Raw genomic sequence first — 23,513 nt, forward strand, 5'->3', positions numbered from 1 at the left:
TGGCCTGCATATGATTAGGAGGCTGTGAGAGAGAATGGGCAGTAGAGCGAGTCTGACTAGAAGGGATTCACAATTAGCTGTGCATGGCTGGGTTTCAGTGAGTGAGATTGAGAAATGAGGTTTGTAGAGGATCACTACTCTGCCACCTCTCTAAGATCTGTTGTGGGAGATGAGCGACTGGTCAGTGGGGAAAGACCTGTGTGCGACTGGTTGGAAATCATCAGAGACCATGTTTCAGTGATGGAGATGAGATCAAGATTGCCAGAGGACAGGAGGTCAAAGATGTTGTATCTGTTTCTGGCCACAGAGCGGGCATTAAAAAGGAGGCAGGTGACCTCATGGGATGTAGTGGTTCTCCTGACACTCGTAGCCGAAGGGCTCGGCAGGACTCAGTGGCAAGTGGTAAGGTGTCGGTCGCTGGGGTGGATGTATGGACGGTAGGGTCAGAACAGTCAGGGTGACCAAAACTGACTGAGGGGTGGTAATGGTAGTATACTTCGGGAATGCTCTTTGCGGGGGCAGTGAGTGGGTGAGGTGGATGGGGAGCGGGAAGACTGAGCGAGTGGTGGCTGGTTTGTGTGAGATGAAGTGGGGGTGTTGGGGGTAGGAAGGTGTGTGGTGATGCTGCTCGTGTGGTGTGTGGGTCAGGCAAGTTGTTGAGTAAGGTTCTTGTCTGGAGGGAGCTAGGGGTTTAGGTGTACTGGGCGACCGGCCGTGTTCAAAGAGGGAGAGTTGGGGAATGGCTAGCAGGGAGGTCCTGAGAGCGGGCTGGGGATGCTTGGCGGATTGGACCGGTGCAGGAGTGGCAAGGCATGAAGAGTCGAGGGTGAGGGCCAGTCTCTGTTTCTGACTTTTGTGCGTTTGACTCCAAGGGGTGTGTGAGAGAGGGTAGGGAGGTCAGAGGGGAAAGGGGATGAAGCAATGGTTCTAGAAAGGGCAAGACATGCCATGCTGAGAGAAGGGAAATAGTTTAAAAGGGGATTTCTGGAGATCAAAGGTGAAGGGGTGCCGAGGAGGGGCAGGAGGGGGATCTGAGTGGTGGGGGGAGGGCTTTGCATGTGAAGAGGAAGGCTGGCTAAACAGTGTGGAGTTTTGGGTGCAGGATGGTCTGAGTGGGTTGGTGATGTCTTGGAGACACCGGATTTTCACGGGAGTGGGGCTAGTGATGAGTTGGCGTGGGACTGAGGTGGAAGGCAGAGAGGGCATGCATGTTGGTGGAGGGTCTAGGTTATTGGTGTGATGCTGAGCCCCCCACATAAGGGTGAGTGCTGTGGTGTGCAGTGTGGGAGTAGTAGGGGGTTTGGCTGTTGCGGAGGGGAATTAAGGCTGGGGGGACTGGTCTGGGGGGAATTCCTGCGTGAAGGCGCTAATGCTGCAGTAGTGGCAGAGGGTCATGTTGTTTGGAATGACAGAGAGCTCCTCTGGATTGAGAGTTGTAAGTTGCACAGTGTGTAGGAATGGGGGGGTCTTTCTCAATGGTTGTCTGGGGGTAGAGAGAGGGCATGAGGGGAGGTTGTGCTGAAGTGTATGCGAGCAAGATAGGTCAAGGGTGATGTTTGGTGCATCAAAGAGCTTCTCTGATCTGAGACCTGGATGGGAGTGGTGAGAGGGGTATGGGTGTGAAAGGTCAGAGTGTAAGAGTATTCAAGTGCAGACATGGAGAGGTGATGCGGCATGCAGGGGGGGTTTGTGAATGAAGGAGCTAGTATGAATGTCACGGGCCGGGTGAAGTTCTTTTTGATTTCTCAGAGGGTTCCTGTAGTTTGTAGGTTGGGATGTGTATAGTGAGTGGCTGTGTGCGGGGGTGGTACTCTGGGTGAGTGTGGTGCTGAAGGATCAGTGTTGTGGGGGCAGATAGGAGGTCTCGGGAGTCATGGTGTCTCAGTCAGGTTGAGTTTGCCAGTCATGGTTGTGTGAGGGAGCAGTGCAGCAAGTGAGAGATGTACTAATCAGAGTGAATAGCTGCAGGTAGTGGGTACTTAGGTCAGAATGTACCTTGGCTGAAGCACCTAAGTTTAAGACACTGTAGTCTTTAAAAGCTAGATCATGGATATCTGAACTGTAGGAGCTGCGCCCAGACCTGATCTCACAGCAGCAGGCAGTAAGCAGCCATATGTGAGACACCTGGATGGATGGAAAGCACCCAGGTTTGGGACAGCAGCAGTAGTAGGTTGTTACCTAGGTGTGAAAAAACTAACCAGTGGGAGAAATGCTCAAACTAGAGACTATGCAGGCAATAGTAAGTGGCTAGATGTGAGATACCTTAACAATAGATCGAGGTACCAAGATTCGATACAACCACCACTCACAAATGTGAGATGCTTGAATAATTGGAGAGAGTGCCTCAGACTGGTGCACGTCAATGAATGCAATAACACCTAAAAGTGGGGCATCTCGAATAGAGGGGGAGAGCATTTAACGATAGACCACAGGCAGTAAACACAGTACACCTAGAAAGGGGGCATCTAGATATAGGGAGAAGCTCCAAGATGGGGGAAACAAAAGTAAGAGCATGAACACCAGGATTTGGGACACCTGAACAGAGGGAGAACGTGCACAAGACGGGGGCACAACAGAAAATGCAACAAGTAAATGCAATAACAGTAAATGCAATAACAACACCTAGATATAGGTCACTTGGATAGAGGGAGAAGCGCGTAGTACGGGGGTACGACCATAGATTCAACTAACACCTACACTTGGTACACCTGGAATAGAGGGAGAGAGTACCACACACAGGGGGACACCTGGATAGAGGGAAAAAGGTGTCTATGACATGGTAACAACAGTAGATTCAATAACACCAAGATTTGGGATGCCTGGATGTTGGGAGACAGCGCCTAACATGGGGGGACAGCTAGATAGAGGGAGAAAACACCTAACATGGGGGTACAACATTAGATTCACTAAAACCTAGATTTGGGACAGCTGGATAGACGGAGAAAGCACGTAAAATGGAGGGACAGCTGGATAGAGGGAGAAAGAGGGTATGCCAGTAGATTCACTAACATCTAGATTTGGACACCTGGCTAGAGGAAGAAAGCACCATGCATGGGGTGGACACCTGCATAGCGGGAGAAAGCACCAAAACACAGGGGTACAATGGTAGATTCACTAACACCTAGATCTGGGACACTTGGATAGAGGGAGAAGGCGTCTAATGGGGCGGGCCCTGGATAGCAGGGAAAAGCACCTACACACAGGGGAACATCTGGATAGAGGGGGAAAGGGACTAACATGGGAGGACACCTGGATAGAGGGAGAAAATGCCTAGTATGGGGGTTGTGAGAAACCAGAAGTTGTCTCACCCACTAGTCCCCAGGGAACTATCATCCAGGTGGCCAGGACACATCCATCACTTTTGGATCCAGTTCCTGGGGGTGGACCAGTGCAGGAGGATCACCTGGGTGAGGTGTCTTTAGGGAGTGGGTATCACCTTCCCTATAACACCTTTACCCCATCCTACCAGGTAGGATATTTAGGAACTCTACCCCCACCACCTTTACAACACAAACATTTGCATGCCGACAGCCCGCTATGGGAGAAAACAGACCAACATCTGAGCAGTATACCTGACGTGTCCCAATACAATGGTCAGGCGAGGTCAGCTAATTATTGACCATCACACACACCTGACTTCTATTAAACTCCCCAAACGGATAAAAGGCAGAGTATGAGATCACACTCTGATCAAGGCAAAGCACACAAGGAAACAGCAGTTTCGAGACAGCAGCTGAATTAAGAGAAGAAAGACGGCAAAACATAAGAGGATGGCAAGGAGCGAAATTCCCTTGACCTTTTTGACAAGGAACCATTACTTCCCAGAAACCTTAAGAATGGAAAGCGTAAGACCAGGAAACCAGGCTGAAGACTCCTGCATTGAGTGCCATAGATACCTGGGGACCTCCTGCGTGAATAATCAAAGTGGGGAGAAGCAGCAGCCACTGTGGTAGCATCCTTGGCTCCAAGATCAAAGCATTGTCCAATGAAATCAACACAGCCAGTGAGTTGGGGAGACCTATACAAGACCGGTCTGTACTTAAGCCAAGGTTACAAGCACCAACATTGTACGGCGAGCTCTGGAACGAACATTGTTAAACGTGTGTGATAAGAGACACAAGTAAAGTTGAACCGCTGATGAGTTTTTGAACTTAAAAGCAAGATACAATACCTTTGACAGAGCATTCCGGCACCACGTGGGTGCTCAATCAAAGGTCTTTGTAAGGTATCCAGCTGAGAATTGGCAAAAATGAAAGTGAGAAAAAGATTATATCAAGAAGAGAACTAGTAATTTTGAATCAAAATGGTTCTGCAACGGGCCGAGCAAAATCCTGCACACAGTCAAAATTCTACGATTTTGATGAAGTGAAAAGAAAGTTTGGAAAAACAGATACATTCGGTCCGAGCCCAGCGGTGTGTAAGAGGATTCAATTCAACACTACAGCTAAGTCAACGCCTAGTCTATAATACTGAATGAAAACCCTTATTGATTTATCTTTAGGTCCAGTTCATGCGTTCTGGATGACTACCCCTATATAACACCCCTCTCTTGGAATCCCCCTGACCCCACTGAGCCAAGAAGTAGTTCTGTTTTGCAAGTTTAAAAGATTTATTTGATAATTTAAAATATATATATATCACACTTTATAATAAATTAATAATTGAATAGCACACTTAATCTAATATGATAAATATTAACAACGGAGAATCTGGCACTAACACGCTTCTTGATAATCAATAAGGAGTTGACATGAAATGGATAAGATAGCACACTGGTAAATAGGTACAAAAGTATAATGTGGTAGAGAATGCTTTATAGAGTTCAACTGGATGTAATGTTGAATGAAAATGCAATACAGAAAATACTCAATATGATTTCAACAAACAATGTAATCACTTCTCTCTGGCAATCCCCTCCCCCCCTTGATGCAATGCAAGGAAATGGAAGGAAGCACACAGTTCTCAGAAATGCAACCAACTGTAATTCAGTTCACCCCAGCAAGCTTAGACTACAGAAAACAGATAGGAGTTTTGAAAACACAGGCCCAAATTGCTTTGATATGTGCTGGCAATGAATTAGAAAATATGCTAAAATACTTTTAATTCCCTTTCAGAGGTTCAGGGTGAGTGGTATCTGGTTAATATTAGTCCAGGCTCACACTAGCAATGATGCAGGGATAGTTAACAGGTTAAACGAATTTCTGGCAAATGGAAAAGCAAAACTGCTGTCTTTTTACACGTGAAGAAATTGCAAATCGCGGTAAAATTCGCGGATGCGTGTTCCGCGATTGCGGTAAAACTATAGGGGGTAGGAATGCGGTTCTAGGTTCGTAGGAAAGCCACGATTCTAAGCTATCAGAGGAAAGTTACTGCAAGTCTCTAGCCCAAACGGTTGCGGAGATATGACCGATTTACTAGAGGTCGTTTTTGGTTTTTTTGCAAATTTTAAACGCACACTTTTTCAGCTTTAAAAATGATGGCAGGATAACACAATTGCTAAGCTGCAGTTCTACTTAGATTAAAAATGGATTGAATTATATGATTTTAACTAAGAGATGTGTTCTGAATTTTGCTGAGTACTCACAAGAGATTTTGAACCGGAAAGCGGCTTTGTCACGATCTGGTCAACAGTCTGGTCAGGTCTTCCCGGGTTCTGCTCACAGCGCCTGGCCTCTGGAACTGCTCACAGCGGTCTGGTCTGGGTCTCTCTGGGTACAGCACTGCTTTCTCTCTGCTAGGCACCGGTTCTCTGGGTCGGGTCCTGCCTTCTCTTTGGATATCTCTGTCACCGGGTTCTTGCAAAAGTTCTTGGCAAAATTCAGACGGCTCACCCGGCTGTCTGAAGAGTTCAGTTGCAAAAATATTTTGAGGCCTGCTGACAAATACTCTTGCTGGCAGTGGCCTTTTTGGTTAAGGTTCTGAAGTCTCTGTTTATCTTGGAGTCTAAGGGTTGGCTCTTTGAAGATTGATGGAGGTAAGTATGGATTTTTCCGGCAGAGTGCGTTGCAGCAAATGGAATTGAAGGTCCCTATCTGTCCTGACTCTCTGCTTTTATGTGTTTTTGAGAGTGGGTGTGTGTGTTGCATCACTAGACTTGCCCCTCTCACTTGTCATTGGTCCAGCTTTCATTCCTCCCCTTGATTGGGGAATGAACTGTGAGTCAGAGTGATGTCATTTTATGGCTTGCCAAGAGGGCACTCCCCTGTCAGATTGCACACATTCTATATTTGATAATAAAAGACATATTTCACAGTTACACAGTTGCTTGAAATTACATATACATGGTGTGGTTGAATTTAGCCATGTCTCTGTCCAAATCTGCTCTTTCTAGGAGCTTGCATTCAGAGATGGTACATAATTGACTTTTTAACTGATTTTTCAATTTCTGACATGGACCCAACTTTACATACATGTGCGCAGGGAGTAGGGACATTAACTGATGAAGTTTCAGATTTTTAACATGCACACATTTAGAGTAATATCCACTTTTCCGCTGACACCCCCCTGTACATACCACCGGTTCTAAAAACCTCTTAAACTGTGGGCAGAAAAATCACAAGAATTATGGTATCATTTATAAAATTTTCACATGTCCGCACCATGAGTTATTAATCTTTTTCTAAACAATATTCTGGCTACTAAGGGGTGTGGTTTTCTCTCAGCACAAGGTAGAAATACTGGTTAATCCAGTTCTGCCAAGCCAGCTTGCTCTCACAGGCAGTGCCCCTCCCAGCTCCTGCCAAGAGGAAGCTACATTTTACGACTGCGTAATAAAACCTTTGCCTGAGTGAAGAGGGCTTTGTTCACTCTCCTGCAGAGCACAGGTAATTCAATTATCAGATAGATGGCATATCCTTAGTGTGGGCAGCAAAAGGAAGGTTGGCCTGGGAACACAGTGGTGACTCAAGTTTCACTCCTGATGGGGGTATCTGCCAAGCAAAATCAAGTTCCTTAAGCCAGACCTTCAGCTAACTGGCAGGTTTTTTGTTGCTTTTTAACTTAACTTGCAATTTTACACATGCAGCTAGGATGCTGATTCTAAGTGCAAAACTATGACATTTCAACAGTTACAAAGGCATGTGATACCAAACATAGGTCACTCATTTAATCTAAACATTTTCGATTTTAGTGTCTTTAAATCCAGTGCAACTTAAACTGCTGCAATCCACAGCTCAGCCAGTCTTGTTATAAACCTTGTCTTATGATCTTCATTTCCCAGATTTTGTAGGCACACAAAACTCCATTCTGCCAAATGTCTGCTGGTGTTCAGTAAATATTTTGCACATATTGCAATGTTTGAAAATAGGCATTTTGACTTGCCTTCAGGGAAACAGAGTGGTTTTAAAACGCCGGCTTTTGGATAGTGGTGAGTACTGGTACTGCACCCATTTTTGGGATTTAAGAAATGAATTCCCCACAATTCTAGGTTGCATTTGGCAATCAGCATTTCCATTCCCAATGGTTTCAGACTACTGTGCGGGTAGTCCAATGGTGGTTTTAAAGCGCTTTGAAGCTAACCGGCGCTACTGTTTTTCCTTTGGCAACCCATTTCCCTCATGGCAACCCGGCCTTTCATTCTCGCACTGGTGGGTGGCAAGTGAGGCAACCATTTTAGTGTGCGCACAAACTGCGCAGCTTTCCTGGATTTCGGCGCACATGTGGGTTTTCCGCCATCTTGAATTTTCTAAGCCCACAGCACCAAATGTTGTGGCATGATAGCTTAAACGTGGGTCAGGACACCCAACAGGTGGGAGACCAATTGAAGGTTTTCTGTTAAACTGGGTCTGAACCCGGCGGAGGAGGAACCGGGGGGGAAAAGAAAATCACCTGTGAAGTTGTATAAGTGAAATCCTAAAAAAGGATCTTTAATGTCTGTCATGTTGCATCAGGCCCTCGGAAATAAGAGACTTTGAATGGCAAAGAGACTTTGGCACAGAAGGCCCTGATGTTGAGGTTTTGAACTGCATCCTCGTGCTAGAGAAGCAAGAGAGTGTGCTAAGCTTGAGTGTGCCACCTTGTCCTGTGCTGAAAACATGGGGAAGGGAAGCCAATGGCTTGAATATCCTGACATATAATTTCTTGAACACTTTTCTTTTGCATAACATTGTTTCCCACACTATTTGTATTTAGAAGTGAGGACTGGTGATAGGTTTATATATAGTTCAGGCCCGTTTATTTTGACAGACTCTACTAGGACTACATTATTATTATTTGATGGTTATAGAGCTGAGTCCCACATAAAATGTGGTCCAGCTGTTGCATAGTCACTGACATAGCCCTTAGCTTTGCGCCTGAACACAATGCGCTGCTTGATGTGTATAATGTTTTTAACTAGTCATCTCTTCTAGTAATTGAATGGCCACCAAATTCTAATTACTATTTGCATGCATGCAATGCTCTTTTAATGTTGATGTTTGCACAGACTACGGTCTTCCAAAGGGCCTTCATCCATCACAGTGCTTTGAAGTCATAATAATGGCAGTAGGTGCTATACAAATATCAAATAACAGAACATATGACAGCCACAACCTATTGGCTTTTCCAATGCTTGTTCTGCAGAGTTCCTGTATTCTTTGCATGGCAGTATCTATTGTGTTTTTGAATTTTTGGAGTGCTTGATTGGGCTGGTGCTTAAAAGTTAAGAAACATGTATTATGAAAGAGTTAAGGCTGAAGCAAGAATATATCACTCCCACAGACCTAGTGTCATTCTGCCGCCCACCCCCAATTGAAATGAGGCCAGATGTACCTGGTGTAGGGCCAATCTGCTGCCATACCTCTTGTGATGAAGTCTGATTCGCTGATACTAATGCCAATCTTTGAGCTTTTGGGGTTCTGGTCCCTCTGGAGTTGTCCAGCTGTGCACCTCTCCCTTCTCGCTGCACGGGGGGGGGGGGGGTTCCAGGTGGTAAGTATGTTCAAAGGTCGACCTCCAAAAATGAAACGGACAAGTGAGACCGGTAAAAGGCCCCAAGGGCCCAGGTGGAAACATGATCTAAAAATCACAAAGCAGCATAAAAGAGAAAATAAGACCTATATGGGGTTAGAATTAGGAACAGGGAAATAAGTACCGCTTAAAAAAGTACCACTTAAAAAAAGCACTACTTAGAAAAGATCTAGTTAGCGAGAGGGGAACTGTGTTATGAAGAGAAAGAGGAGCAGTGGCCTGTTAACACAAGCACTACATTAAGAGGAAAAACACGGCACAAGCTGAAGGTGCACTTGAGGCCCCAAACAATATTATATTTGTGGTGAGTGTTATGTTCCCCTCAGGCCAGCGGGGGGGGGGAGGAGGGGCGGTGTCCAGTTAAGTGCCAGCCTATGTAGCCTGGAGACACGTGAGGAGCCCAGGCTGTGCTGTAATGACTTGCTGTCACCATTTTTTGGTTATTTTGGTCCCCTGGACTTTGGTGTCTGCACATGAGGAGCTCAGAGGAAAAGTCCACAGTGCCCCCTGCTGGCTGCTCAATATCTGCCTGCATTGAAGGAGCTGAACACGAAATCAAACAAGTGGGAAAGGCACTTGCCAGGCATTACAGTAGTGGTATTAGCTGTCCATTGTTGGTAGCAGGCCGGAAATGGTGCAAGTACCTGGGCAGCAACAAAAAACGGTTGGCTTTGTCAATGCACGTTTTTAACAGTATTTCAGTGAAGCACATGCAGAGTGATAATACATGGACTGGCTGAAGTCAGACCTGGTTAAGACATTTGTATTACACCAGTAGCACAGTTAATGCTCCAATTAAGTCATTAGCTCTCAGAAGACTGCATTTAAAAAACGCTGGCAGGCACTGAGTGTTAAGTTTGATGGTAAGGTAATATTAACGCGAGCTCAAAGAGTTCCCATGAGGCCATATGTTGGGCCGGAAGGAGCAGGAACTGTATCTGGGTGGGTATGGCCATAGGGATTAGCATGGTCATGGGTGGGCAAATAACCAAACACCTACACGTGGTGTGTCCCTCCTCATATGCCATTCTCCTTGTCTATACTCTAATGCAATCGTGTTGGCTTTAAGGTGGTGCTTAAGTGCCACCTAGATGCCCAAACTAATGAATAAGCTGTTCAGCTCTGCCTCTTCCATCTCCATGATGAATGCATGTTGTACACATGAACAGTGGGGAAAACATACAGGGCAACAAGCAGCATCGCAATATCAAATGAGAAGTGCAAGCCGGAGCTAACACACAGGATCCTCTGTGACCTTAACCCCTTACCTGCTGGGCTAGTATGCATCCTTACGCAAATAGGACGAGCATACTCCTCCCCTCAAAGCAGAAGCAGAGTTTGCAGAGATGTAAAGTTCTCCAGGTCGTCCTACTACGAAGCTTAAGTTACTTTGCATTATGGCCCTTCCAGGCTTCAGTGAAAAGCAAGTAAAATAGCCCTGCTCCTATATCCCAAGAATTCAAACTAGCAGCAGCTAAGAGACAGGGCTCGCAGAAGATCACGCGCGGCCTCCGAGGATGTGACGTCATTCCTGAACTGAAAGGATAGGAGGTCAGGATTGAGGTGCATCGCAGAGCTTTGTACATGTGATCAGAGTTCTGAAATCAGGGGGGCAGAAGGTCAAGATTGAGGTGTATCGCAGGGCTGTGTACATGTCATCAGTGTTCTGCAATCAGGGGGGCAGAATGCGTATATGTGATCAGAGTTCTGTAATCAGGGGGAGCAAGTCAGGAGGTCGGGATGAGGTGCATCGCAGGGCTGTGTACATGTGTTCAGAGTTCTGAAATCAGGGGGGCAGAAGGTCAGGATTGAGGTGTGTCGCAGAGCTGTGTACACGTGATCAGAGTTCTGAAATCAGGAGAGCAGAAGGTCAGGATTGAGGGATAGGGATAGAGCTGCACGTGGGCACCATTCTGAAATAACAAGGGCATTTGGTCAGAATAGAGGTACATTGGCAAAGCTGCGTGTGGTCAAGGACGGCAGGTCCGGATTGAGGTGCACTGATAGAGCTGTGAAGGCTGCGTGTCAGTCCATTCATTTGAACAGTTCTTAAGGTCTCATGACAATGAGAAAATAACCCGGACCTTCAGCCCCCACCTCGGAAACAGGGCGCCACTTTCCACTGTGGCCTGGGGGCTTGTTACGCTCCCACTGCGTAAGCCACCGACCGGCCCATCCTGCTGGCCTCTACTGTCACCTTCGGGGATAGGCACTGGAATTCAAGGTAAATGTCACATTCCACTGTCTGTGCCTTCATGTGAAGTTTTTCGGACACACCCCTCACCTGCGCAATACTCACGGGTCACGACCTACCCTGCCCCTTCTCAGGGGTGTATAAAAAGGCACCGGATTGACTGGGGAGTACAATTCAGAAGGGGAGTCTCCTGGAAAGAACTGAAGAGAGACTCCTGCAGAATCCCCAAGAGAGGCCCATACAGAGACTGCTCCAATCCATTCTCAGGTGAGTGGCGGCCTCGCTCACTCCTGACCGAGAGGCAGGCGGGGGCTTTGCTGTGCAGTCGGATCTAGTGTATTAACCGATGAGGTGTGCTATTTTACTTAAAACATTAGCTGTATTATTTGATGACTGTTTTACTGAACATATTGAATTGTCTATTCCAGTATCTGAGGTGTGTATCACCAGAGGGGAAGTATTCTATGATGGGATGTATTATCTGACAAGGTATTGTGGGATGCCATGTACTATCTGATGGGGTGCACAATCTGATGAGGTATTATTGAACATGATGCATCATCAGATGGTATATACTATCTGATAGTGTGTTTCATCCAGATGGACTGCACTATGTGATGAATTGATTGATTTAGCATGGCATGTGTTCTAAAAGCCAATATATTATCAGATAGAACATATCTGATGAACAGTGCTATCTGATAAGATGTGGTATCTAATGAGATGTATTATCTATGTATCATGTTTTGGGGTGTAATACCGGATCGGTGCTATTATCGGATGGGGCATATTATCTGATGGGATGTATCACCCGATGGAGTGTATTGCCAGACGTGATTTAATATCTGATATGAGGTATTATTATTATTGATCTGCTGTTGACTGAGTGTGATATAAGGTGCAAAAGATGGCACCTAAATAAAGTACCAATAAATGTATCACATGGTCTGATCCATCAAATTATGGCCAGTGTTATATGATGATATGATATGCCACTTATAGCGCCTATACACAAGTTTTTCAAGGTGCAACGAGGCAAGGGAGGGGAAACAGAGGGTAGACAAAGACAATGATTTCACTAGGCCAGGTGACATTGAGATTGTGCAAGTGCAGGGGAGGGGGGAAAGGGAAAAGTGCGGGGGAGAAAGGGGCAGTGCAACACATAGGATCAACAGTAAAATTAATAAAGTAAATAAGAACAATAGGTAAAAGTGTGGCCGGCATGTGGCAAGTGCAGGGGTAAGTGCAGGCATCAAGTGTCAAAAGCTGGTGGGGACTATAGGGATACAGGAACAGTCCCCAAGTGCAGGTGTTACCCGGGAGGAAGTGCAGGTGTGCGACTGGTGGGGAAGGGGACATGGGCCCGAGATCAGAGGGTAGACAGGTGACCAGTGCAGTTTCAGTCAGGACTCTATCAGGGGAGAGGAGGGGAAAAAGCAGAAGCAAAGAGGAAGGTTTTGAGGTGCTTCCGGAGATGGTTCTCCTCAAATTTCAGGGAGGCTGTTCCAGAGGAAGGCCCAGGCCGAAGGACAAAATCTACCACCAACTCGTTGCTTGGAGAAGCGACTGACCCTGAGGGAGTTGGAGGCAGATGAGCAAAGAGCTCAAGAAGGAAGATATTTAGGAAGAGATAGTCCCCAGGCCTTGTGGAAAATGCAGAGGGTGTCGAACTTAATTCTCACAGCCATTGGGAGCCAGTGCAGAGATTTCAGTCCTGGAGAGACACGATCCCTGGGCTTGAGGCCAAGGACAAGTCTCGCAGTCCTGTTCTGGATGAGTTGCAGAGGGCAGAGAGTAGAAGCAGGCAGATTTTGAAAGAGGCTGTTGCAGTAGTCCAGCCTAGAGGGAACCAGAGCTCTGGAGATGGTGAGCCTCTGGGGGAAGGAGAGGAAAGGAAGAATACCTCTGAGGAGGTGCATCTGGTAGTGTCTTATAGACGTCATATGTGAGGAGAGAAGAAGAATGTGGAGTCGAAGATGACCCGGAGGTTTTTAGCCTCACAGGTGGGACAGGAAGAGGGCCAAGAGAGGCCGGCCAGAGAGCGACCGTTTTACTGGCATTAAGGCAGAGATCATCGGCAGCAGATGACTCCTGGATAGCAGACAGACATTCAGATATGAGGGAAGGAGAAGAGGTGTTGGAAGGGAGCCTGAAAATTAGCTGAGTGTCCTCTACATAGCACTGGAAATTGGAGCAGAGAGCAGCAATGTGGTGGGCAAGAAGAGTCAGGTATTGGTTGAACAGCCAGAGAGAGAGGTTAGACCCCTGGGGAATACTACAGGTAGATATAGAGGAAAGGAAGGACCCAGGTTGGACCTGGGAGGGTCGATCGAAGAGGAAAGAGTTCAGCCTAGCGATGACCTGATCAGTGATATCTGGGTTATCACAGAGATGGTTGATGAATTGGAATGTACTTAGTGTTCTGATCCAGTAAGTATTCTGAATATTATATTATACGATGGAATTACTTATCAGATGGGATGTATGGGGTACGGGGCTGTGGGTGGTGATATGTGATAAATTGCATTTTCTGATCATTAGGTGTTTCAATGCATTATCCGTTAGCAGGTATATTTTAATTTGCTGTATACAATAGGGTATATTATCTAACCTGATGTATTTTCTATTTATCACATGTTCAGATGCGTCCTTGATGGAATGTAAGGGTGTTTTGTTCCATTCTGTTCTGTACTGTGTGTTACTGATTATCTGATGGGGTACATTTTCCATTTGGATTTAGTATCTGATGGTGGGGTTCCATCTGGTAGGGGCATGGTTTGCCCCATTGTATTATGTGATGGGGTATCTTTTAGGATGGTGTATGCATTTAATGGATATTTAATCTGAGCTGGTGGGATATACTGTCAGATATGTTACAGGATCTACTGAATCACCTTATCCCCTATCTGTTGAGATCCGTCGTCTCTGGCGAAGCTGTTTCTTATTTAATGGTTGCTCTGATATTACATGTGACTGTGTCAGATGATCCATATCTGTATTAACTGTTATCATTCATGTACCAGGAACTGTAAGACTAAAACTTCAACATTGGGAGTAACCTGCAATGGCTCTGCAGTGTCTTTGAAATGACCCTCCTGAGTTCACTGGCGCTGAATCAAGCCATGCACCACACACAGTGCAGCAATTCTAATCAGCACCCAGATACTCTTGCCTTCAGTGGGAAGGAGTTACCCCAAGTACTCCCTTGGTTGCAGATGAGTACCGTCACCTGACTGTCTAGTTTTTAGGTTGGGGGTCCAGCCGGATAGCGGTATATAGGGGTGCTGCCTAAAGGTCATCCCACTTCACACCCAGGTAGCCCCAATGTCCAGACCATGGTCCTCCATGCACTGTATGAAGAGATGCTCAGAGGGCCTGGTGCTGGAGCTGGACATGCCCATATAAGGAGTTGTTTTGTCCTGTCTTGCTTCCTAGTCTAAATCCACATACCTGTACATGGCAGGATGTCCCATGTTCTTTGCTCTCAATGTGCCAATGGGAAGCACCCAGGCCTGGCCATCCATTGGCATTATCCTACCCTCCATGTCCTATGATGTGTGATACGCTACACTTCATTTTCTACACAACACTACTCTAACACTTATAAAGTAGTGCGCTTCTGATTTGTGTTACGTTGTATGAGGCAGAACCTATTTTTCTGAAGGCATAGAGGAATGAAACAACGGGTGTGTTTGTGCCTTATACAAATCGGGGTACTTGCTAAATCACTCCCACTTGATTTCCGAGAAATAGCTTTTGGGTGTATTTGTTTCTTGCGATTCGGAATCCTTAGTTCAAGTACAGTAGATTGCCCGTCTGCCCACGTGACTACACCTAAAAGCAGTAACACCCAGCACTAGAACCCTGGCATCTACTTATAAATGGCCACTGAGATGTCTATAGTCCTGTGCCCACCCGAATCCTTGTAAATGCAGCTAATGAAACTGCTGTACAGGGGACCAGTAAAGGGGAACCAGCCTAAGTCTATACTGGACAGTTGGGCAGTGGGGGTATGACAGCTTCAGCATGTGTACCCCTTGTCCTCTTCATATATAATTATCTCAGGATTTCCGTGTATTGGGAACTGAGCCTGTGCACAGCCATCCTTACCCTAAAACAAAGCACATGAAAGGAATGTTTGTCTCTGGATGGCACTTGCACCCCATGGATTTTGATGTGATAGCTATGGATGCTCAAATGAACATGTGGATGCTGCTCAAATACCTATATATGCTTCAATGCTGAAAATGTTTTATTGTTAGGGTGAGTGTTTTGAAAAATAAAATGAGCATCAAGCCGAGTGTGCATTATGCACTTAGGGATGCAAGCATACATCCCTTTTATCACAGACACATGTGATCAAATATAAAAGATATGTGGTCATTCTTCTGTTCTTGGTTATGCAAAGCAGCAAGGAATCCACATTGGTGCTATTTGTCCCTTTCCCCTTCCCCATGGGGTATGTTGAAAGGTCACAATAAGAGTGTACCAGACTTTATACATTGGAATGCTAACTTTATATCATAACATAACGTATATGGTTATTATAGATGTTGATGAAGTCCTTTGCTCGGTGACACAATAAGACACATGTAACTTTATAATTATGACTACAGTATATGCTGAAAACATGTATTAAACATGCGCATGCTAACATTTCAGAAAGTGGCAGGTTACAATGTTGGTACAATTAAAAACAATGATATATTTATAACAGATTATTTAGCAAAAAGCACAGCCCACCTGCCTCCTCAAGAGATATCTTTTATCCCTCTGGTCGCAGAGCTGACAGCAATACCTGGGGTGGCTCTAGCAGTTGTTCAGACAACTCAGCCCTCACCCACATAGAGAGACAGTGGCATAGAGAGAAAGACAGAGATAGAGTGCAGAGAGAGACAGACAGAGCTGAAAAGAGAATGTTAGTACAGTAAAATAATGTCCTATTTTTTAATATATGCCTTTGCAAAAAAACCGTCCGTGCCCCTACAAGATATCTACTCCTATTTCTCTGGATGAGTCGCTGGAAGCAAAAGCTGGGTAGAGAGATAAAGAGAGAGTGAGGGAGGATTCCTAACTTCCCTGTGTCATTAAAGCAACCACAGGTGGGAGCAGGCTTTGCTGGTACCTGGAGCTCCCAAGAGTCAGGAGTTTCTAACATGAGTGCACTTTGGTCCCAGCAGTCCCTTCTTTGCTATTGTGATCAGTTTTACCAATTCTCAGAGGCATTTCATGAAATATGGGAAATTCCGTATTTCTGTGTGATTGTGAAATGTACAGACCAATAACAAATGGGTGTAAATGCCACCCGCCATGCCCATGCATGGCCGACGCCAGTTACATGGATTTATATGGAAACCCCACTATTGCTTAAAGTTGCAAAAAATATGCGTATTCCACAGGAATCCACACCATCTTCACCTGCATCCAAATTACACGCGGGCGGAGGTGCTGTGGGGTGTGAGGCGCAGCAAATGAGTTTAACATATACATTTCGATTCGTGCCACCGCTCCGCCTAGCGCATCATTACAAAAAAACACAGCTCATGAAAACCATAGCAACACATTTTTATCAATGAGGTTTACATGCTGTGGGGTTGGAACACTACCATGTTAAGGAGCCCCCAGACCTCCCACTGTGTTTTAGTCTTGACTCCTGACGTTATTGGCTGCAAAGAATCTAAGGTTGCATGTGTCTCTTGTAGGCTCTCCATCAAATAGAAACTTGAAAGATGACTCCTCTGCTCGGACTGACTATCGTTCTCTGCATTTTGAGCACAGGTAATCAGCGGACAATCTGATTGGCTATTGCTTCCACTTCCCCCTCTGTGTCAGATGGTACAGGAGGCATAAACACGCTCCATACTGTTGAAGAATTGCTCTGGCTGGGGTAGATGAGCGTAGCACGCTTCATTCTGCTACTCAGACCATTCTCTTTCTCTTGTGTTTTTCTATTTCAAATATTGATGCTTTGGAGTGAAGGGAGGCGATGGGAGTGAAGGGAGGCGATGAGAATGAAGGGAGGTAATGGGAGTGAAGGGAAGTGATGGGAGTGAAGGGATCTGATGGGAGAGAAGGGTGGTGATGGGAGTGAAGCGAAGTAATGGGAGTGAAGGGAGGCGATGGGAGTGATGGGAGTGAAAGGGAGGTAAGGAAAGTGAAGGGAGGTGATGGGAGTGAAGGGAGGTGATGGGAGTGAACGGAGGTAATGGGAGTGAAGGGAGGTGATGGGAGTGAAAGGAGGCGATGGGACTGAAGGTGTGTGATGGGAGTGAAGGGATGTGATGGGAGTGGAGGGAAGTGATGGGAGTGGAGGGAGGTGATGGGTATCAAGGGAGGTGATGGGAGTGAAAGGAAGTGATGGGAGTGAAGGGAGATGATGGGAGTGAAGGGCCTGGATCACTGTACTGACTTGTTCTCCCTCTCTTTCTCTCACAGCGGCTTCTACACACGCCCCACCGTGTGCGGCAGATGAGGTTTTGAACACCACCTCGAACACATGCAGCTGCAACCTGACCCTGTACACTTCTCAAGGTAACGCACCCTGCCACCCCACACCCCCAAACGGTTTCAGGGCACACAGGCTCTTCTCTGGAAACCTTTGGGCTGCAGAGTATTCTCCTCTGTCACTTCTGGAGACTTGACCTGGAAGCAATGTGTTTCCTTGATCTTTGCTCTGTCACTTCCAAACCTATCTTCTTGAAGCAATGCTTCACATTGATCTTTGCTTTGGTCATGTGTCAGGACATCACCTGGAAGTAATTCCTGACTTTGACCTTTACTTAGGCCACTTCCAGGAGTAGGGCCAAAAGGCAGAATATCTGTCCACAGTCAGTTCTGATAATAATGTCTAGAAGTAATGCTTGGCGTTGTATTCTACTCCTGTCACTTCCAGGGGCATCGTCTAGAAGTGCAATGTAACTATGAATTAGACCTGCATCACCTGCAGGAGCACGACCTGGAAGCAATGTGACCTGGATCTTTGTTACATCACCTGACCTTGAACTTTGCCTCATTTCTTTCCGGTGCATCACCCGGAGGCACTGTTTCACCTTGCTCATTGCCTACATTAATTCCAGGAGTATGTTCTGGAAGGAAGGTTTGACCGTGATCTTCTCCAATGCCATACAGGGGAAGGAATTAGAAGTGTGGTTGTGCATTGTAACAGTGAATGTGTTCGTAAACATCCTTTTCTACTAATGCTACAATGGGCCTCATTACGACCCAGGTGGTAAGTTACCGCCTGGGCCGTGACTTTACCACCATGGCGTAAACTACGTTTAGGCCATGGTGGTTGGCGGACTTACCGCCCCATTCCGACCTTGGCGGGGCGGTAAGTCCCCAATCCCCATTTACCCTTCCCCATTCCCATTTTTGCCCCATAGGGCATAATGGGAGTGGGGAAGGTGTTAATTACGCCACCGTAAATTACGGTGGCGTAATTAACTCCATGGTCCCTTAGCGCCATGGATTTTAACACCTGCTAGAAGCAGGTGTTAAATCCGCCATGGCGCTAAGGGACCTCGTACTCAGGCGGTAAGGGTCGGCGCTGTTTACGCTGCCGTAAACCCCTTACCGCCTGGGTCGTAATGAGGCCCAATGTGTTTGGATGCCGTCCGAATATGTTGGTTTGCCAACAACTGCAGAATGAAATCCCACTGCACACCAGATTTGGCACAAGACAATAAGTGGCAGCAGCAAGTGGAAGACTCGGTACCGAGTATTCCAAGTATCTACTTCCGGGTTAATGTTATTCCTTACCACGACATCCACATGGGCTCAAACAGTGCACACGATTCCCAGAGTCCAGCCTTGATGTCAAGATGATGGGAGAATGAACAATAATCAGAGATTCTTTGATGTTTTTTCTTTCTTTCGTTCTCTGCTTTTTCCTGCGTTTCCCAGCCTCGAGCGGCTCTCTCATTATTTGTATCGATTTTGTGAATGTCTGCCCTTGTCCCCCTACAGCAACACCTCCAACCCCCATCGTGCAGTGCCTCTCAGGCCAGATGAAGATTTCTGGGGGCAAATGTCAGCTTGAGAGGAGTGGGTTCAACTCGGAAAACCTGCACCTTAGGGACCCCACCTGCAAGGGGATCGACGTGATTGATGTCAATGCCAATGCTACGGTCGTCGTCGCCACCAATACCACCTCCACCCTCTGTGGGAACACCCTGACGGTGAGGGCTGGCACTGCATCCCTGGTTCACCACAGCAAGTGCTCTGCATGGGAGCTTGGGTGGGTGGTGATTGCTAGGCAGACCCAAATGGATGACCAGGCACTAAGTCTCCACTGCACCTCTACCTCTGCTTTGAGACATTGCAGGGCAGAGATAAGATGTGTTCAGTACTTTAGGTGTGAGTGCAGCAGTGGTGCATTGCTAGACAGACCCACTTGAAAGACCAGGCTTGCACTGAAGGCTCCACTGCACTTCTACCTCTTCTCTGAGACAACGCAGGGCAGAGATAATGTGCATTATGTACTTTAGGTGTGAGTGCAACAGTGGTGCATTGCTAGGCAGACCCAAATGGATGCCCAGGCTTGCACTGAAGGCTCCACTGCACTTCTACCTCTTCTCTGAGACATCCCAGGTCAGGGATAAGGTGCTTTCAGTACGTATTGGTGTTGTATTGTTCTTTATTTATTTTTAAAGTGCCCTGTTGTTTAAATCGTTCTGAGAGTTTTAAATAATGATACGATTAAACTAAACATAATGGGCCTCATTACGAGGTGGGCGCAAAGGGATACCGGGCACCGTTAAGGACATTGGTGCTGGTAATCCCTTTGCACCCTATTCCGAGGTCCCTTAGCGGGTTCCGCTATGGGTACCTGGTTTTACCAGGCGCCCTTAGCGGGAGCCGTAAACGGACCAGGGACCATAGACGGTACCGCAAATTGCGGTACCATTATTAGCTCCCTCCCCCTTCCCATTGAGCCCTATAGGGGCTCAATGGGAATGGGGATTGCCTTTTTCAATGGGGACTTACCGGTCCCTCCAAGGTCGGAATGGACCAGTAAGTCCCCATTGAATCCAATACCGGTATTGGAGGTAGTCATGTCGCAAATAGCACCATGATTATCTCCATATTCGGAATGAGGCCCAATGTGTTCAGGATATGACCCCCTGCATTCGATAGCCGACCTCTCTTCACCAGCCTTCCATGATAATTGACCATTCATCATCATCATAAAAGTTTATTCGGAAACAAATCATCCATAAACCGTTAACAGAATAAAAATGCATATATTACAAAAGTCAATTCAACGTATTAAAAAAATATCTAGAGTATAAATTTACAAACAATACATACAGATTTAAAATGTGCATGTGTGTAAGTCAGGTAATATCCACAAAGAGCAGCCCAACAATTCATTACGATTAAAATTTCAGAGCTCAATCAAATTCTGTGCCACGGTTTTGGATCTCCTAAACCAGGCCCGTCTCAAATAATCCACCATACCCCAGGCCACTGGAATCGTAGCTGCCGACAGCAAATAAGATAAGGCAGGCTTAGCCTGAAACATGCCGGCCAATCAGAGTAGTGGTGGCAAAAGTGTTCTCCGTCTAAAGTCTATATAATGTGGGCAGAACAATACAAAGTGTAGGAGATCCACGCCGGCCACTGACAGAAGGGGCAAGCCGTAGGTTGCACACTATCTGTCCAGCTTTTAGTGCGTGCCCCTGACCATAAGCAATCAAACCGTGCTCGAGTCAAAGCCCAGCGGTCTACAGGATTATCACTATGGAGTAGATATGGCTCTATAGCATCTGTTGTTGCATACACAATATGCCTTCTGTTTGCACCAATGCGTAAGGCAGCAGACTCCCTATTTGCCACCAAAATGGTTTTGAACAGTTGCTTTTGTGCTATGTGTTATGTGAGAGAATTGCTTTCTGATTTGCCCATACTGCCAACCAATGCGCGACCGGAGCCAATAACCACTCATTAGCAATATGGGGGAATCCTAGTTCCAAATGTGTCCCATAGTTTGAGGCAGACTGCGGCAATCCCAGAAGTTTTTTAAGGAAGGCATTCTCCCCGTATTCAATTTTTTGGATCCTTTCCATGCCCCACAGTGCAGCCCCGTAGTTAGTAGAAGTTTTTGTTTGAGCCCTGTATACTTCTAAGATAAGTTTAATTGGGCGCCCCACACAGTTATGTTGAAAGCGTGACAGACCCCCAAGCGCCTGCCTCATCCTCAGACACTGCTTATCAACATGGCCCAACCCTCGCCAATTATCCGTAAAGCAAATTCCCAGGTAGTCAAAACTAGTGACCCTCGGAATGGGTTTACCGCCACTCCATATCTTGCGCATTTTAAGGTGTCTAACCCCCGAGCTCTTACATGCCATGACTGCAGATTTTTTTGAATTAACAGAAAGCCCATGTGAAACCATAAACTGGGTGTAAACATCCACCAGACTTTGTAGGGCTCTAGGGGTGCAAGCGATTAGAACCATAGCAGCGGCATAGCCTAGGACTGGGAAGGGGACACCACCCACAGTGATATAGTCAGTGGAGGATTTCACCAAGGCTTGGTAGACACCATTTACATAGAGAGAAAACATTACCGGGGCCACAACACAGCCCTGACGAACACCCAAAACGGTTTCAAAGAAAGCTTTGCACTGTCCCTGTTCCCCAAATCTGACACAGGCTGATGTCTGTTCGTAAATTAGCTGGAGGAATTTGACCAGATCCTCCGGGCAACCCATGTCCCTGAGCACCACCCAGAGCATAGCCCTATCTACTTTATCAAATGCAGTGCTCAGGTCCATAAATGCTAAATACACAGGCTCACCCCTCACATATATAGAGGTAGATCCCACCAAATACAAATTCAAAGCCTGGTCCCTAGTTCCCAGCCCCAGGCATTTGCTTTACTGTGTGCTTGATCTTACTCCCACCCCAGGGGCATCACTCTTCACAATGACGACCATGGAGCATCCTCTGTACCCAATTCCATCTTTGATCCGCCTGACACAATGTGCTCCCATCAACCCCTCCGAGGCTGAAGGCATCCAAGCCCCGCCTCCGTAGCACCTATTGAACAAAGTGTTGAAGACTGACATTGTGCACTTTGTCTGGGACGCTCCCTACTCACTCTGGCTCTCTCTTGCTCCCTTTCAGGTGAATGACACTCATGCGACCTACAGCAATCAGCTCCTCATACCAGCGAGGGTTTCTCAAAGTGGACTTGTATCAAAGCAAAACTTCACCTACAACATTTCCTGCTCCTACCCTCTCAATATGTCAGTCACCCTCCTAACGACATTGACACCAATCCTAGGGTGAGTAGCTCTCTGGGCAGACACTCAGTGAGTGGTTCTCCGAGTTCATTAATGGGGATCACCTTTGTCTTTACAATTACCCTGGGTTCAGCAACAAGAGCAGCCTCGTGGTAGATCTGGGCTCAGTGATAGTCCCAGGCACAGTAATATCCCTGATCTCAGGGGTATCCTTTGGCTCAGCGATTACCCTGGGTTTAGCAGCAGGACCTGCCTCGGTGTTAGACCTGGGCTCAGTGATAGTCCCAGCCACAGTGGTATTCCTGAGCTCGGGGGTATCCTTTTGCTCACCGATTGCTGTGGACAGTACAACGTTGTTTCATCGCCTGCTGTTACATCGCCAGGCTTTTAAGCGTGCACATTACATCGTATGTGCTCATCAAATTTTTTAGGAGGGGTGGGAAAGGGTAAATAAGGGTTTGGGTGGGTAGGCAATAGTAAAAAATGAGTGTGGGAGGGTGGTTTGGGGGGGGAACCCCCCCCAAAAAAAAGAAAAGGTTGAGCACATTCGATGGAATGTGCACGTTTAAAAGCCTGGCGATGTAAAAGCAGGCGATGAAATCACATGGAACCAATGTGGACTTAGTGAGAACAAATGTCTTGCTTCTAGGCTGGGCCACAGCGATAGCCCTGGAGACATTAGTGTGCAGCATAGGGTTGCTTTCAACTCCTCAAGAGAAGGCATAAGGGTTAAGGGTTTTAGAAGGTGATATACTCATAAAAAACTTGATTCTTCATGAATGCATTTTGCAGTGGACAATGCAGACACCAACTCAGCCTCATCTGCTTGGCCCCTATAGGGTCAGAAATAGGGCTTACTGTGCTGTCTGCCAGTTATTACCACATGACACATCTGTAAATGTGGTTTTCTGTGCAGTATCCCACCTGACACCCCACACCAACCGGTCAAACCATCACTCATCAGCACCACATCAGTAGCATGGCACTGAAAACTGTGACAATTATGGGAAGTGGGGATCTCTCAATCAGTCAAAGGGGCTGCAGAGACACTCATGGGGGAGTATTGACATACTGGGACTGTTCTAGGGTGACATGAATTGGGTGGAGGGTGATCTAAGGGGTGA

The 23,513-nt window shown here is 46.6% G+C and overlaps 1 protein-coding gene across 1 annotated transcript in view; it reads left to right on the forward strand.

Annotated features, from left to right (window-relative positions):
• The first annotated feature begins 11,263 nt into the window (after positions 1 to 11,263).
• The window catches only part of LOC138503233 (uromodulin-like), a 33,557-nt gene continuing 21,307 nt past the window's right edge, over positions 11,264 to 23,513 (forward strand). The window contains exons 1-5 of the mRNA XM_069622819.1: positions 11,264 to 11,407; positions 16,843 to 16,918; positions 17,576 to 17,671; positions 19,106 to 19,317; positions 22,271 to 22,431. Coding sequence (XP_069478920.1) covers positions 16,870 to 16,918; positions 17,576 to 17,671; positions 19,106 to 19,317; positions 22,271 to 22,431 — 518 coding nt within the window. The 5' untranslated portion in view covers positions 11,264 to 11,407; positions 16,843 to 16,869. The remainder of the gene's footprint in view (positions 11,408 to 16,842; positions 16,919 to 17,575; positions 17,672 to 19,105; positions 19,318 to 22,270; positions 22,432 to 23,513) is intronic.

The sequence above is a fragment of the Ambystoma mexicanum genome, chromosome 11 (genome assembly GCF_040938575.1).
Source record: "Ambystoma mexicanum isolate Mex_15411 chromosome 11, UKY_AmexF1_1, whole genome shotgun sequence".
Taxonomy (NCBI): domain Eukaryota; kingdom Metazoa; phylum Chordata; class Amphibia; order Caudata; family Ambystomatidae; genus Ambystoma; species Ambystoma mexicanum.